This window comes from Nannospalax galili, unplaced genomic scaffold (assembly GCF_000622305.1).
Source record: "Nannospalax galili isolate Female #2095 unplaced genomic scaffold, S.galili_v1.0 scaffold995, whole genome shotgun sequence".
NCBI classification, from domain to species: domain Eukaryota; kingdom Metazoa; phylum Chordata; class Mammalia; order Rodentia; family Spalacidae; genus Nannospalax; species Nannospalax galili.
Genome location: NW_008337291.1, coordinates 2431349 through 2449404, shown reverse-complemented (window position 1 = coordinate 2449404; position 18056 = coordinate 2431349). Strand labels below are relative to the sequence as shown.

Genomic DNA, 18056 nt, shown 5'->3' with positions numbered 1-18056 from the left:
AGTTCCTCTGAACTTGAGGCAACAAAGGAGATATCTGTACTTCTTTAGAGGGTCAGGACTCTGAAGCGTTCTCAGGTTTACCTACTCTGCTTTTGGCTGGACTCTGGGAATCAGGTACAGTGGGAGATGAGAGTAATGGGGGATGTCTATCTTGATGTGAAGGCAGCTTTGAGGTTGACCTAGTGTAGGGAGAAGGGCTGTTGGGGCTTCAGTGAGGGGTCCGGGAGACAGGATAATCATGTACAGCAAGGAACATGCCAGGAGCAAATCTGGGGCCTGGGCCAAATGCCCCAAGAAGAGAAAAGGGTAGAGGCAGCCTAGATGTAATCTTGGTTGGCAGAAATTAATATATTTAAAAGATATGTTAGCTATGAGACCATTAAAACAATAGACCCCAAGAAATTGAAAAAAAATCCCAGGAATCTCATATTATGAGAGAAAAAGCCTGGGTCAGCCAGAGCTGAAACTCTTTTCTCCAGGAAGGAGATTGACAACTTTGAAGAGATAATAATGAGTTAATAGTGGGCAGGACCACACACTGAAGGCAGCTAGCTGCTTAGATGTCCATATCCCCAGCCCTTTGTATTTTAATCTCTAAGACCCTGAAGACGCTCTGAAGGGGATCACTGGATCTCTTCACCCCTCTTCCCAATGTGGCCACATGGAATAAATCTTTTTTTGCTCTTTACTATTAAATCTGACTGTTCTGATTGAGGACGCATGGCTGAACTCGGCTTTTGGCTTCTTGGGGCACAGACTATGACCTCAAGTTTGGAACAAAGGAACCTCAGAGAGCAACTCTAGGTAGATTCCAGAATCAGTGCCACAAAGTGGGTTTGGGGGAGAGATCCTATCATAACTGTAACATGGCAGAGCTATTTAGAACACATAGTGTACTTCTCACCAACTAAAGAAACCAGTCCCTGGGCTTTGCAGAAGGCTCCGATGGTCAAGTGCTTGTTGTGTAAACCTGAGGACCTGAGCTGGATCCCCAGAACCCAAACAAAAAACGTCTGATGTGGTGACATGCACCTTCCATCCCAGTGCTGGGGAGGTGAAGACAGGAGGGTATCTGGAGCTGCTGGACAGCCAGCCTGGGCTGAACTGATGAGCTCCAGGTCCAGTGAGAGACCCTGTCTCAAAATAGAAGGTAGAGAGCACTCGAGGAAGACACCTGATTTTGATCTCTGGCCTCCACTCATGCACAAGAGCACACACATACAACAAGCACGTACACACGTATACACATGCCTAAGGCAAAGGGAGAAAAAGAAAGAAAAGAAAGAAACCCTTGGAATAGCAGTGTTAGAAACCCAAACTTTTAGAAAACACAGAATCACACATCTGTGCACCAAAACACTAAGGATTATGCACACGGCACCTGGCTCACCCATGCATCTCTAGCACATGTGGCACCTGGCTCCCCCATGTGTCTCAAGAATTCAGACATAAAACATAATCAAGTAGTCTTTCTGCCACATGCCAGGAGCCTAAACAAAAATGTGGATTTAGGCCTAGAAAGTTAGATGGCCAAGCTGTGGGGACAGAAAGTCTAGGTTTCTTCTCTGAGGTTCCTACAAATGGCTGAACACAAGGCACTGAGCTGAGAAAACTGGGAATAGGAAAGGGAATATATGCCGTGTGCCTGTGTGATGTTTTGATAGCTGCCTCTGGGGTTGTCCGTAAGAAGGTAATTGTCTTATCTAGCAAGATACCTTTGGGAGCTCAGGAAGAGCACAGATGAAATCAGGGGAACAAATGGGTTCCATAAGATGGGGAACTGGCTGGAGTAGAAAGGAGCCCATGGGAAAGAGCTGGCCCTGTCATGTGATATCACTTAAGACACTGGGAAATGTCTTGTAGTCAAAGATTGAAAAGGAATGGAGTTATCTAAAGCTACTCTGCCAAGTCCTCCTGTCCTCTGTGGATTTGGAGTTTGAGAAAATCCACCCAAGGGGGTGTTGTATCTAAGGTTGATGATTAAGGAAGACCAGAGAATGAAAGTTGTATGTGAGCAAGGATCTGTGTGTGTGTCTGTGTGTCTGTGTGTGTGTGTCTGTGTGTACGTCTGTGTGTATATGTCTGTGTGTATGTATGTATGTCTGTGTGTGTCTGTGTGTGTGTCTGTGTGTGTGTCTGTGTGTGTGTCTGTGTGTGTGTGTGTCTGTGTGTATGTGTCTGTGTGTGTGTCTGTGTGTGTATATCTGTGTGTGTGTCTGTGTGTCTGTGTGTGTGTGTCGGTGTGTGTGTATGTCTGTGTGTGTATGTCTGTGTGTCTGTGTGTGTATGTCTCTGTGTGTGTGTATGTATGTCTCTGTGTGTGTCTGTGTGTGTATGTCTCTGAGTGTGTGTCTGTGTGTGTATGTGTATGTCTGTGTGTGTGTGTGTGTGTGTGTGTGTCTCCTAAAGTTTCCTAGGACTGAGGTAGGTATGAAGTATCTGTGTGGAAGTGCAGTGGAACATGAAGAGTAAAACAGCAAAATTATCATATGAAGCAAGCCAGTCTGGAAAGCCATCCCTATCAGGACTACATACAAAACACCAACCATGGGGCTGGAGAGATGGCTCAGTGGTTAAGGGCACTGACTGCTCTTGCAGAGGACCGGGATTTGATTCCCAGTGCCCATTGGCATCTATGAACCATCCTTAACTCCAGTTCCAGTTCCTTTCCTTTCCTCTTTCCCCTTTCCTCTTCCCTTCCCTCTTCCCTTTCCCTTTCCCTTCCCTTTTATTCTTTCAGAGCTAAGGACTGAACCCAGGGCCTTGCACTTGCTAGGCAAGCGCTCTACCAATGAGCTAAATCCCCAACCTCCACTGTTTTTCTTAAGAAACTTTCTCTATCCCTACTACTGTCCTTAAGTCTCTGTTCCAATTCTTTGTTCCAGGACACAAGAACCTGGAAATCTCAGTGGGTAGGTGCCCTGCAGACTCTGATGCATGCCTATAAGACCTGGGCCATATTTATTTAATTGTCTCAAGGGCTTCTCTGGTATGAGCTACGTTATTAAGTATGATTTTAACTATTAAAAAAGCATCATTAAATGAGTAAAACATTTAATCAAGAACACAATGTGAGATGTTCATTCAGTTTCTACTTCATACCTTGGGAACTGCTTGGTGAGTATGCTGGATAGCTTTAGTGTCAACTTGACACACATGGGTTGAGGGAGCCTCAACTGGGGAATTGCCTCCATTGGACTAGCCTGTGGCCATGTCTGTGGGGTATTTTCTTGATTGTTGAGTGATGTAGGAGGGCCCAGCCCACTGTGGGTGGTGCCACCCCTGGGCAGGTGGGCCTGTGTTGGGTAAGGGAGCAAGCTGAGCAGGGGCCAGGGAAGCAAGCCAGTAAGCAGCATTCCTCCATGGCCTGTGCTCCAGCTCCTGCTTCCAGGTTCCTGCCCTGAGTTCCTACCTTGGACTCCCTGATGAGCTGCGACCTGGGAGATGTAAGCTGAATAAACCCTTTCTTCCCCAAGTTGGTATTGGTCAGAGTATTTTGTCACAGCAATGAAGAACGAACCAGAACAGTGAGCTTTCTTTTTAATTTTTAATTTTTGCATTTCATTTATTTATTGTTTTATTTATTTATTTGTGTGTGCGTGCGTGTGTGTGCGTGTGTGTGTGTGTGTGTGTGTGTGTGTGTGTGTGATCATGTGTGTACCATGCCACCCATGTGGAGGTCAGAAGACAACCTGTAGGAGTTCATTCTCTCCTTCCATCATGCAGATTCTGGACATCAAACAGGTCCTCCAGCTTGCTAGCAAGCACCTGTGCCCCTCCCCAGCTCTCTGGCCTGGAATGTCTGCTTTTTTCCACCTCTGCTTTCTATAACATCAGTGGCCAAGAGACTTCACATATAGTTGTTTAAAAATATACTAGCATAAAATAATGTTTGTTGTACTAAAATCTTGCTATACCACATCAAATCTTACTGAAATGTTTTTGATTTCTTAGGTGCATCTTGTTGAAGTGCTGGAATCTGCATGGGTGTCTGTGAGCAGCTCTAATTGCATTGTTAAAATGAGCTCTTATGCAAAAGACTCTATACAAAGAGTATATGAAATAATTTTTTAAAAAATTAAGTAGTATATAAAATGCATATGAAAATGGGATTACATGTAATAAAATATTTCAAGCTTACAATAATAGAGCTGAGTATAGTAGGCACTTGCAATCCCAATACTGAGGAATTAGAGGCAAAGTTTTCAGGGGATCTAGGTCAGCCTTAGTAACATTAAAAAGTTCAGAGTCAGTGTGGACCACATGACACCCTAATTCAAACCCTCACCCCTTAAAGTTATATAATAAAAGACTGTGGAATCCTCAAGAACAGGTCATTGAGGAAAAAGGGGCAAGTAGGGAGTTAATTTAATATAAACAAGGAACTGTAGAAAATAAACAATGACCCTTCAACTATAGGAATCCAATTTAGAAAATAAAACACTTTGTGAATTAAAATTGTGGGGATTAATGGCACTTCAGGACACCATTTACTGCATCCACTAATACTGGATGAAAGAGTTGTTGCTCAAAGAATAAAGATCCTTTTGGAAGGGGAAATCATATACATATATATGTATATGATTTCATTTTTTCCCCTGAAGTTTATGAACATTTTTTGCTGCCAAAGACATTTTTAAAAAGTCCTCTTAGCTTGATTAAATAAAATGCCCTTCACAAAGTTCTCCCTAACAATAAGATGAACTGATAGCAATTTTCACTGCAACATAAATAAAATCCAACAACCGAAATACATGTACTATCAGCTCGTTCCTGATGAATCAATTTAATTGAGGGGTTTCTTAACACTCTCAGATGGAAACCTCCCTCTTCCCCTAGAACAATTTCTGACCTTTTATAAATGACTAAGGTAGGAGACCCCCTGGAAAGATAGGTGATTTCTGGCCCTTCCTCCAGGGGAACCACAGGGTCCCTAGCTCTTCTGCCCAGCATCTGGCACCAGTTGCTCACCTTGCCACCTTCAGTTATGTCTGTGTGGAGTACCTCAGTATTTTCATTTATATTTTCTTGAATTAATTAATAGATCCAGATGAACAGTAAACATGACTTATGAACAGGTAACAACCTTAGTATAGAAGATATGATGGTTAGTGTCAATTGTCAACTTGACAACCTAGAATTACCTGGGAAGAGAGTCCCAGAGAGGAATTATCTGAATTGGGTTGGCCTGTAGGCATGTCTGTGGGGAGCGACTTGATTACTGTGAACTGATGTGGGGAGATTCAGCTCACTGTGGGCACCATGTCCTAGTTTGGGGTTCTGGGGTATATGAGTGGAAGAACTGAGCTAAGCACAAGCAAATGAGCATGTATGTGTGCATTCATCTCTCTGCTCTTGGCCCTGGATGTTATGTGATGAGCTGCTTGAAGTTGGTGTCCTTACCACATGATGGACTGTAACCTTAGACTGGGGATGGAGAAGGGAGGTTGGATGCGGGGAGAAAGAGGAGAGATGAATGGAGCTTGGGTGGTGTGGCAAGCCAGACAGAAATGTGTTGACTTGGAAACCCCCTGAGAAATACACATACACTGTCTGAACATTAATGCATCTGTATACCTTAGAGCTGTATGGCAAGGAGCACAGTGCCAGACAGGAAAGATCTCCCTTAGAGTAGTTGGTCAGAGTGGTCCAAGAGACTCCCCAAATAACACAGGCTATTGCTGGAGCCCTTGGTTATCTCCCAGAACTTGAAGATAAGACCCTACTGCCAAAGACATGACATATTTCAGACACAGGCCTTGAAGCCATGGAGCTAGAACTGACATGGAAGCCTTTTCCCCGAAGACTAGAACTCATAGTTCTAGAGGATAATATGCAAGCTGCTAAGGGAGAAAATCAATCAATTGTTCAACTCAGCTCTGAAGCCTAATAATCACAACAACTGGCACAACAAACTACCTCTATTGGTGCAGAAGTGGTACTGTTATCTGGGGGATAACCAACTATCTAAATGGACTTAAATCCCTCCCAATGGGAGGAAATTCATAGGTGTCACTGTAATTATAGCCAAATATACATGTTGGAGAAGTCATAGATCCTAGAGAAAACCCTGTCTCTGTCATATCTCTAGACAAATGAAAATTTCTTACTATATGCTAAATATGGATCCTTATATTTACTGACAAGAATACCATACACCGCTCATCAAAAAAGCTTCTTTTTTCAACAGAGAGAGGCTATTACAGAGTTCCACAACTTGTCACATGCACAGAACATACATCTGAGAGATTCCCAGACCTAGGAGACATATCTATAGCCTCAACACCTAAGGCTCATGGAACACAGTGGAACATTGGTGGAAAGAATACTAGTGTATCCCTTAACTCTTACCAGTGAAGCATCCTTATACAACAGAGTGTGATGCACACAGAAGGCCACAGATGGCTAAATTTTAGAGAATCAAGGAGTGCAGTGTATGCACCCTTAGAGAGGACTCTTATATTAAACCTCATCCACCCATACCTCAGGGACCATTGCAGAAGGGATTTGTATTGTAAGAGCCAGAGTTGGTCTATGAACATAGGGAAATAGAAGCTTTCAGGCCACTGGAAGTTTGCACATGTGAACTTGTGGCAATGGTGGCATCATGCACAAGATCCATGTCGACTCAACCAGACAAGGGCCCAATGTGAAGCAATGGAAATGGGTAGAAGGATGGCCCTATCCTGAGAACTGTTGGCAACTGATTACTGCTGGGTGAGGGAGAGTAGAACTGCCTTAAGATCTCAGGTAAGCTGACTAAACCCCAGTGGATATCAAGGACATTTGGATGCAAATGCTTGACTGGGCATGACTTAATATATATATCAGAATGCATGAGGTCGGGTTGGGGGGTATGTAGCGACATGGATGGGGGAGGGGATCTAAATTTCATTAAGAACTATTGTATAAAATGCACAAAAAACAATGAAAATATTTTTAAAGGAAATCTATCAAAATATGTATGCTAATATGTATACACACCATTTTACAATTGTCTTTTTACAGTATTAGAGTCTTTTGCTCATTCATTCATACATGCATTCATTTTATGCAGTTTTAGGAAAAGAAAGTGAATTATTCCACAGCCCTGGCCTGGAAGGGCTTTCAGTTTTAGAGGCTGATCCATTTTGAGGTCTGAAATGATTCTGAGTTAATTATTATGCTATGTCTTCTTTGGAAGTTAACATAGCTATAGTCACAGGGTCAAGACTTTTTCAAGTGATACACATTTCAACTTTCTGTCCATCATTAGCAAAGAGATCTTCATGACAGATGGGTGACTGTAGCAGTCTGGGGGTACCGAGAAAGTAAGACACAGATTCACTTATACCCAGTCAACTACATCATATTTTTCTTTTAGTGGGTACATGGTTTTCTGTCTTACCTCAAGAGCCTTCAGTCTTTCTAAGAGCAGCTTGGTCTTGTCTTTTCCCTCATCACTACAGCTGCTTCTGCTCCTTGAGTCTTCATCCACCACCATGTGAGGACTGCCCAGGGCCTCCTGGTGTTTTCTCTCCTCCTCAGACAGTCTTTCCTGAAGCAAGAAAGAAAAATGATGATTTTTCAATAATCTCCAGGTGGAAAACAGCATGAGCCTAACGTGGAAAAGTTGGGATTCATTTGATTCTGAGGTAAACAACAGAGATTTTTGTTTGTTTAGTTTTCCTGTGTGCATATTTGTATGTGGGTTTTTGTGTGTGAGTGCACACAAGGCTACACATGTGTGCATACATGCATATGTGTGTTCATGCCTAAGGAGGGCAGAGTCAAACCTTGGGTGTCATTCCTCAGATGCCATCCACCTTGATTTTTTGAGACAAGGTCTCCTACTTTACATGTAATTCATCAAGTAAGTTAGGTTGGTTGACTAGCGAGCCATGCCTGTTTCTGCTTCCTCAGTGCTGGAATTACAAGGATGCACGACCATACTTAGCTCTTTTACCTGGGTACTGTGGATCAGGTCCTCATGCTTGCAACTGGGCTTTATCAACTTGGATGTCTCCCCAGCCCCACAGTAGAGGGTTTTCTTAAACCCTGGCAAGACAAAGATACTAGGTTCCCACACATGAAAACGCATGTTGTCTTTCCAGTTGCAATCAAGAAGCCATAGGCAAAATCATGTGGTTAATTTATTTTTATCATCACAGTATAATTTGGCTGTGCATTAAATAGAAAAAAAATACATTCACCTTGATGCTTTCATTTGTGAAAGATTTGGCTCTTCCTAAGAAGATCATGGAACTTACCAGACATGCAGCTAGTTAACAAATAAGGAAAAATAAATAGAATAAAATATTGAAATTATTTCAAAATTTGTTTTTTTTTTCCATTTTTCATGTGGGTGAGATATACATGTATGCATTCTTTTTATGTATGTGGGCATGTGGGGGGGGTGTCTGTATATGTGTTTGCATGTGGAGGCTAGAAATTGATGTTAGGAATCATCCTCGATCACACTTCCATACTATTCATTGAGTCAGGGTTTCTCAGTCAAACTCAGAGCTCATCCAAATGGCTAGTTTTGCTAGCCAGCTTGCTACAAGATTCCATATATCTGCCTTCCAAGACTGAAATTACAGGCGGACCACCATGTCCTCCTGACATTTACATGGGTTCTGGGGTTATGAACACTGGTCTTCATGCTTGAATGCCAAGTGCTTCCACCACTGGTCATTTCCCCAGCCCCTGATTTCAGAACTAAGCTCAAAGCAAATAGTTCCCTCATTCACTAATAACCCAGTTTCTAAGAACCCTTGGTCCCCTCTCTCTTACTTTGGGATTTGCTGCATAGCCTCGAGGCAGGCATGAAATATGTCTATCTGGTCTTGTGTCCCTATTGGAAGGTCCATATTCAACCTCGTCTCTGACAGCTTTTTGGGAGTTGAGAAGTGCTAATTTGAGAATGGTACTTCAGAGAGAAAAAGAAATGTCAGAATACCATATGATGGGCTTGGTGGGTAAAATGCTTGCAGCCCAAGTGTGAGGACTTGAATTTGGATTCCCAGGACCCACATGTAAACTGATTGTAGTGGTGCATGTTTGGGATCCCAACATTCCTACAAGGAGATGGGAGGCAGAAACAGCAGAATCCAGGAATCTTGCAGACCAGCTAGCTTGGCCTACACAGCAGCAAATGACAAGAAACTCTGTCTCAAACAAGGTAGAAGGTGAGGACCAACAACCAGTCATGTCCTCTGACCTCCACATACACATCTGCACTCACAGAGACAAACACATATGCACACATCATAATACACAATTATACAAAGGGATAAGAAAAGAGTATTGTATGAACAAAACCCAATCCATGTCTCATATACCAAGCCTTTTACCCTCACACCAGTGAAATCATCCTGTCACACTATTAAATCCCAGCACACACTTCAGAAATCTTGGGTTTGATATAGTTGGTTTCCAACAGACTTTATATTTAGTATTAAGATCATTTTCAAACACAAAGCAAAATACAGTATGATTATTACACTCAGGGGAATCATACCATCTACATAGAAACAAGTTCAAGGCAGGGGACACAGATTTTCAAACTGTAGTCATCAAGATCTTTGAAGGATCCAAAATATTTTAAAATAATTTTGAAAATGCATTATTAAGTATGTGAAAAACTATCTTGAGTTACATACACATATGACATACATGTCCACATGCACAAATGTACATATATTGGTATAAAGCACTTAGCTGGTATGTTGACCCATGCTAATTTATTTTGTGCAGATTTCAGAATGTAATTTCAACTGCTGTCTCACTATATAAATAGATACACAATGGATTCAGAAGGCTAGCTAGGGAGATGGCTCAGTTGGTTAAAGTGTCTGCCTTGGAAACATGAAGAACTGAGATCCATCCCTAGAATCACAAAAAAATAAGCCAGACATGGTGGTGCTTGCAATCCTAGTGCTAGGGAGGTAGAGGTAGGCCAAAAAATAAATTGCTTTTTCTAAAATCTAAAAAGAAAACAAAATAAAAATAAAACACCCAAGGTGGATGGAACCAAATGAGGTAGTCCTCTGGCCTCTCTCTATGCACATGCACACATGGTGAACATACACTAATGGACCCCTATATGCCCCCACAAAAAACACACAAAGGTGGTGAAGGTGCTTTATGAAATTGGGCCTGCACCTCTCTGATCATATACAGTGTGCAGATGTGAGTTTGGCTCAGCTACATACTAGGAAAGTTTAACTAACACATACACACAATAGGAACAAATCCACAGACCAGCTGGATTTTTCTATATTCAATTCTCTAAAGTTTGACTACTGGCCAGATTTCTATTTCATCACAAAGAACAGAAATTTATGCATTTTGTTACCAAGCCAACTTCGAAGCAAAAAATTTCTTATTCTTCTCCTTTAAGAATATGGCTCATAGGGCTAGAGATAGGAATCAGTCAGTAAAGGGGCTTGCTGCCAAGTCTAATGACCTGAGTTCAATCCCCAACACACACACACACACACACACACACACACATACACACACACACATGAATAAATAAAATAAAAATAATTAAAAAATAAGAATGGAGAACACTGTAATTAATTAATCATGAAGCCAAGATAATACAAGGCAATTTTTGTTGTTGTTTTTTGTTTTGTTTGTTTGTTTTGAGACAGAGTCTCCCTATAGACCCAGTAGGCCTGGAACTTGATATGTAGAGCAGGCTGGACTCAATCTCACAGAGATCTGCCTATTTCTGCCTCCCAACACTAAAGGCATCCAACACTACACCCAGCCAAAATACATAAAAATATTATTTATTTTATGTGTATGAGTATTACACCTGCATGTACATGAATGTGCCTGTGTCATGCAGTGCCAGTGGAGGCCAGAAGAGGGTGTCAGATACCCTGGAACTGGAGTTATGGATGGTTGTTAGCTGCCAGGTGGGTGTTGGGATTCAAATCCAGGTCTTTTGCAAGACCAGCCAGTGCTCTTAACTGCTGAGTCATCTCTCCAGCACCCCAAAATACTTTTTAAACTACCATTTTAATCTTAATCTACTTTTCTGGACATATCATGTTTTATTTCACTATTCCAAGAGTAAATGTTACTTGAATTTTGTACACATACATAGATATTTGGTTACAAATACACAAAGAAAAAAACACACACAGTGACATATGCAGACAGAGGCAGAGACACAGGTGCACATGTGCACATGCACCCATACACATATACACACACTATTAGGACTTTGCAGCTAATTAAGACAGAGGAAAAACAGGGATATGGAAACTAGAAACTCCAGACAACCTTAGAACCTGATAGGCATGTGTATTCTACCCTTTAGCAGCTTGGCAAATGATCTTGGGCCACTCAAGTTCAGAAGGTCCTGATTCCTTTGTCCCCTAAACAAGATTAACATCAACATGCACAAGTATGTAGGGAGTTGATTTGTGTTCTCCATAGCCATTATGCTCTGTAATGCCATCATGAACACTGAATTAGCAGATACTGAATTGTTGTATCACTACATTTTCACCAGCCAATCAATATCTCACCTAGATTCATGCATGACTTTGTGTACTGGCATCTTATTTAATATATGTTGTTGATTGGTAACCACTGAAGTGTTTCACAGGACTATACCTTAGACCCAAATATAGCTTACTGAACACCTAGTTTCTTAGCACATTCCAGCCTTGTTTGTGCTTAGGAATACCACACTGTACTTGAGAGGGACATCTTAAATAGTCAACTTATCAACAAAAAGCAAAAAAAAAAAAAACAAAAAAAAACCCAAAACAACCCTCCCCCAAAACCCCCCAAACAACAACAACAAAAGTAGTACTGAATAGACCACAAAGAGAATACTTGCTTATTGTTTAAGAAATGAGCCAAGAAGGCAAGTTGCTTTCTTCAATGTCATTTGGGAATTTGTCCTCCAATTGCCTTAAATCTTTTTTGCTGTGTACATGTCCATGAATGAGCACAAACATTAATTTAGGAATTTTAAATAAATTTTTGGCAAATGAGCAAATTAAAAAAATATAGAACTCACAGAAAATGATATTATTATACATATATAATTAAGGTTCCAACAGAAATGTTTTAAATATTATTTGAAATAAGGGGAACTAAAGATGATTTAGATTATGGATGAGGGTTTATATCTATAAAATGCCAGGGTCATTTTAATCATTTCACAAGGGGCAATGACTGAGGGCTGTGAGATAAAATTTCACAGGTACATAATATGAAAGTTTTAGTTTCCTTTCTGTTGCTATGACAAAATATCCTGAAAAAAAGCAACTTAGGGGAGAAAGGGTTTATTTTAGATCACAATTCCAGATTATAGTCCATCACTGTGGAGAAGTAACAACAGTAGCAGCTTGAAGCAGTGGGTTACATTGCAGCCACAGTCGTGAGCAGCTGGTCACATTGCACCCACAGTCGGAAGTGGCTGGTCACACTGTACCCATAGTCAGGAGCAGCTGGTTACATTGCACCCACAGTCAGAAGTGGCTGGTCACATTGTACCCATAGTCAGGAGCAGCTGGTTACATTGCACCCACAGTCAGAAGCAGCTGGTCACATTGTACCCATAGTCAGGAGCAGCTGGTTACATTGCACCCACAGTCAGAAGCGGCTGGTCACATTGTACCCATAGTCAGGAGCAGCTGATCACATTGCACCCACAGTCGGGAGCAGCTGGTCACATTGTACCCATAGTCAGGAGCAGCTGGTTACATTGCACCCACAGTCGGAAGCGGCTGGTCACATTGTACCCATAGTCAGGCGCAGCTGGTTACATTGCATTTACAGTCGGGAGCAGAGAGAAATGAATACAAGCCTGCTAGCTCACTTGCTTGTACTCAGCTACTCTTACACAGTTCAGAATCCCCTGCCTAGGGAATGGTGCTGCCCACAGTAGACTGGCTCATCCCATAGCAATTAACCTCAACAAGACAATCACCACAGCCATACCTGCAGGCCAACCCAAGGTAGCCAAACCCTCATTGAGACTCTGCGAAGGTGCTGTGTTAAATTGACAAAGCCAACCATCAGAATTACTTATACAATGACAGGGTGACCAACTTGAGTGGTTAGCAAGTCACAGGGACAATCAAACAGGGATCCTGGTTAGGGGTAAATTTTGTCCATACAATGGACTCTGTTCATTGCCAAGAATCTCTTCTGTCACTGATGGATTCAACACACAGTTTTCCTGAACACTACTAAATTTTGTTGATCCAGGGCTCCAGACAGGAAAAACAGAACCAAGATCTTACAACCCACAAAATTACATTCTAATGTTTGGGGGAGCATAGCGAATGCTCAATCATATGTTTAATTAGTATAACTGTCACTAGTGGCAAATACTGTGAAAATTAAATAAAATAGCACACTGTGATGGGCAGAGGGGTGATTAGAGACTGTGAGAGATTCTGTGGCACCAGCATAAGGTCGTATGAGAAGTTGTACTTTTGAGCAGATACCAAATGAAGAGAACAGGGGGTATGAGGGTATAGGAAAAGGGCAGTCCAAACATAAAGTACTGAAAGGAGGGGCACCATTCCCTTGTGGACCGAGGGGGGGGCTGTGTCAGAGCAGAGGGACTGCAAGAAGGTGAGCAGGAAAAATGGTGAGGGGCTGGGGACCTGACTTAGTAACTGCTTGCCTTGCAAGCATGAAGACCTGAGTTGGATCTCTAGAACCCATGCTAATAAAGGTAGATGTAATGGTGAACACGTGTAATCCCAGCTCTGGGGAGACAGCAAGATACTTGTACCTCACTAGCCAGTCAGCCTAGCCTATTGGTCAATTCCACACCAGTAAGTGACTCAGTCCCCCAAACAGACAGACAGACAGACAGACAGACAGACAGACAGACTGACAGACAAAAAGGAAAAGAATAAGGTGGAGGGTGCTTGAGGAAATAAAGCCAAGGCTGACCTCCGGACTCCACAAGCACATGTGTACCACAACACACACACACACACACACACACACACACACAGAGTCTCAAGCCCTCAAGCTATGAAGAGATTTGGGCTTTAGTCTAAGTACAGTAAAGAGGATGCAGAGGCTCAGAGGGGAAACTGCTGTGGGGGGTGGGGGCTGGAGCTAGGGGCAGCTCACCACCTGGAAGGGCTTCATAGAAGGAGGGCCAGCAATTTGGAAGATTTGGGGTCAGGCTTACCTAAAAGAGTTCCCTATGATAGATCAGGCTCTACCCTGAGTGGCCCAACTTTTACAAAGACCTTCAAAATTATCCCATCCCAGGAATGATGGTGCTGTAGAATTTATGCACCAAACCCTGAGTCTTGCAAGGGCAATCATTCAGACATTTTTAAGACTTAGTTTCCTCCATTTATAAAGTTCCAAGTGAACTAACAGCCCCTTCCAAAGTTAAAATTCTAAGAGTTCAATTACTAAAGACACAATTTTTAGGAAGGAAATATTATTAATACACTCAACAGAGATAAAAATGTCCATAGAATGGAAAGAGGGCCCTGACATCTTGTAGTAAGGTAAGTTGGGGGCACTTGAGACCTGTTTAACTGAAACCTGGCAATGGTGCCCAAATTGCCCATAGCTAAATAAAAGGTGACAAGAGAGAAGGGCATGGTGACAATTCTCTCAGATGCTCATTAAGAAGTGCAGCAGGGCAGAGGAGGAACTAGAAAGATCTCTAGATGAGGCCCATTGCAGATGTGAGTGGAAACCTCAGGCAGGATGGAAAATATGGAGTGTGTGAAGAACTAGAGAGGACAGCGAGAACCAGAGAGTAGCACAGATGCACAGTTGGGGACACAGAGACTTTCAAACTCCACAGAGCAGAGAAGGGGTAAGAAGCCATCTTTGGAAGATGCACTTCCTGAGGAATGTCCCTTCATAACTCAACTTTCCCCTTCGCAGTTCCAAATCATTAAAGTGCAGGTGGGTTCTTAGAAAACAATGATTGAAGCTGAGTGTGATGGTATGCACTGTAGTCCCAGCACTTAGAAGACAGAAGTAGGAGAATCCGAGGACCAAGACAGCCATAGCTGCATAGTGAGTTTAAGGCCAGTCTGGGCTACATGAACCCCTGTCTAAATGGAAAAAAAAAAAAAAGGAAGAAGGAAAATAAAAGAAGGTAGTGGAGGGGAGGGAATGGGAAGGGAGTGGATGGAAGGGTAGGGAAGGAAAGGGGGAGAGAAAGAGAAATGGAAGAGGGATGGGAGGGAAGGAGAAATGAGAGTAGGGAGGGGCAAGGGAGGGAGGAGAGGAGAGAAGAAAATGGGAGGGAAGAAAAGGGAAGGGAAGGGGAAGGTTGAATGCAAACAGTGAGAAATGCAGGAAGCACCAGTAGGGAAGGAAAGAAGGAACTGTAGGCAGGTAACAGAAGCACTGAAAATGTGTCACCAAGTGGCTAAATCTGATCACCACAGGAAACAGAGAAAGAGCATCAAGCACAGACCTCAAAACTATTCCACCCAGGCTCATGAGTCTTGGGGTGTTTAAGCACCAAACGATGAAAACTCACAGCTGTTTGGCCTTTACCTTCCTGTCATCTGCAGACCTGTGAGTGCATACATGATAGTGCTCTCAGACACCCATGCTGGTGACTGGAAGTGGAGGATTCCTGAATGCTTGTGGGGTGCCGGCTGGACAAGCCTGTCAGTGTGCTGGTGATAGATGGAGAGAGGGTTTGAGGGCAGCTCCAATGTGATACCACCCAAGATAGAAAGCTATATCCCTGTCCTGCTTAGCTCACCATTGACCTGCAAAAACAGTTCCAAGTATGGTTTAGACAGTTCTTTTCTCCACCCCTTCCCCCGCTACCTGCCCCTGTGAGTGTTAGAGAACAATGAAATATTAAGAGTAGAAATTGAAGGGGGAATTCTAGAAGCAAATGGGCAAATGAGAAAAAGACAGATCCGAGAGGAAATATGGCTCTACTCCCTCCCACTGCATCTCACGATTGCTGATTCCAGGGTGGATGTCTTCTAAGTTTATCTCAAACTCATTACAGCATACATTTTTTTAAAAAAAAAATCAAAGATGTGTATTTAATCTAAGCATAACTAACAGATACAGCCAGACACAATATCAGAAATTTTAGTCCCTTTTCCACTTGAGCATCTAGGGGAGAGAAAAGGAAGGCCTGAAGGAAAGAAAGAAGAAAGAGGTGAATGTGAAAGGAAAACAAAGAGGAGAGAGAAACAAAGAAAGACAGATACACAGAGACACACAGGAAGAAAGAATGAGAGCTACAAAGAGAGACAGAGAAAATAGAGAGAGTCAGACAGAAACAGACAGAAGACAGAGACAAAAAGACACAGAAAGACACACAGAGAGAGATAAAGGCAGAGACAGAAACACATGGAAAGAGACAGAGAGAGATAGCAAGAAATTCAAAGCCCAAAAGAGGCAGAGACAGATACTAGGAGAGACACAGAGAGATAGAGCAAAACAAAGAGACAGAAAGAGACAAAATAAGAAAGAAAAGGAACTCTGAATGAGAATACAAGGCAGAAGTAAGAAACCTGTAATTCTAAATAAAATACATTCTCTTCCCAGGGACAAGCAAGGAAAGCAAACTAGTTCTATTCAGAAGGTTAACAAATTGAAGAGGAAGCATTGGCTCCAGAAGTGACCTGTTTTCATTTTTATAGGCTTTAATCAGCAGTGAATTCTACAAAAGTGAGGCTGCTATACAAGCAACCAACCTTGCTCCCCACATATTTCACATATGGCTGGGACCATGATCTTGTCTGCGTCAACAAATATGAGCCAGTCCTCAGGAAGTCAAAGATTTAGGGGCTTGGATAGCACTCATGTGTTTAAATCAAATTTTTCCTTGTGGGTACATAAAGCGATTCTTAGAGCTATGAGTATTTCTATGTGGTAAGTGAGGTAATGATTCACCAGCAGGGGAACTGGGAATGCTACTCTTTTCTTCTCAAATACTCTGCATCATCTGGTCTACATAAAATACCAATCAATACAAAGCTCTGGGCTGCTTGAGCTTAACCTAGACACATCTTAGTCCTGGGAGCTCATTTAGTTCAAAGAGCAGGCAGCCCAGCTCTTACCAACAGTCTTTTCTATAAACTAGGAGGCATTAAAAAATATGTAGATGAGGCTGGCACCATAGTGTAATATCAAGCATGGGGCACAGAGGAATGCCACACAGTGATGGTTGAATTAAAAGTCCTTTAATAATTAACAAGAAGCCGGTGGTTGAGAGGGGCTATTGCCAGAAAGAACTCCTGACTGAGAGGAGAAGCAGAACAAGGTTTGTAAAGCTTATAAACACAATTATGGGCTAGAGAGATGGCTCAATGGTTAAGAGCACTAGTTGCTCTTGCAGAAGACCCAGGTTCAATTTCCAGCACCTACATGGTGGCTAACAACCATGCATAACTCCAGTTCCAAGGGATCTGTTGCCCTCTTCTGACCTCTTGAAGGCATTGCATGACACAGATAAACTTATATAAATACAGGTAATACACACATACACATAAAGTGAAAATAATGAATAAAATATATATTTTAAAAACCACAATTGCATCATGCCAGGGGTAAAGCCAATAACTATGGTTATATCTAATCACCATAGTTACACCAGACCAGGGCTAGGTCAGTTAACAAAGTGGTTTTTGGTTAACAAAATGTTTCTAAGTTTTGATTAGGAAAAACAAGCTTCTCAGAATTGCAGAAACAATACACTTTCTGGAGCTGTTGGTATAGCTGGATGGGAGACCTTCTGCCTGGCTAGTTGTATGTTTCCCAGAATTGTAGAAACAATATACTCCTTGAAACTGCATGGGACTGTTCTGGTTGGCTGGCTGCAGTTAGCTAGAGCAGGGGGCGTGGATGGACAGAAACGGAGGGTGAGAAAAAGTCAGCTTGAATAAAATGAAGTCAGTTTTGCTATTTCAGTAGCTTAGTTGGTAGAGTGCTTGCCTAACTTTCAGGAAGCCATGAGTTTGATCCCCAGCACTGCATCAACTGGGTGTGGTGGGGCATGCCTGTAATTTCAGTACTTAGGAGAGGCAGGAAGATCAGAAGTTCAAGGTCATCCTAAGCTTCACATCAAT

At 42.3% G+C, this 18056-nt stretch overlaps 1 protein-coding gene across 8 annotated transcripts in view; it reads right to left on the bottom strand.

The window, feature by feature from the left end:
- Nckap5 (NCK associated protein 5) overlaps nt 1-18056 on the bottom strand; it is a 1008915-nt gene that overhangs the window by 338790 nt on the left and 652069 nt on the right. For all 8 annotated transcript variants that reach the window (XM_029563242.1, XM_029563241.1, XM_017797976.2 and 5 more), the window contains one exon: nt 7388-7537. In XM_029563242.1, the coding sequence (XP_029419102.1) occupies nt 7388-7537 (150 nt within the window). The remainder of the gene's footprint in view (nt 1-7387; nt 7538-18056) is intronic.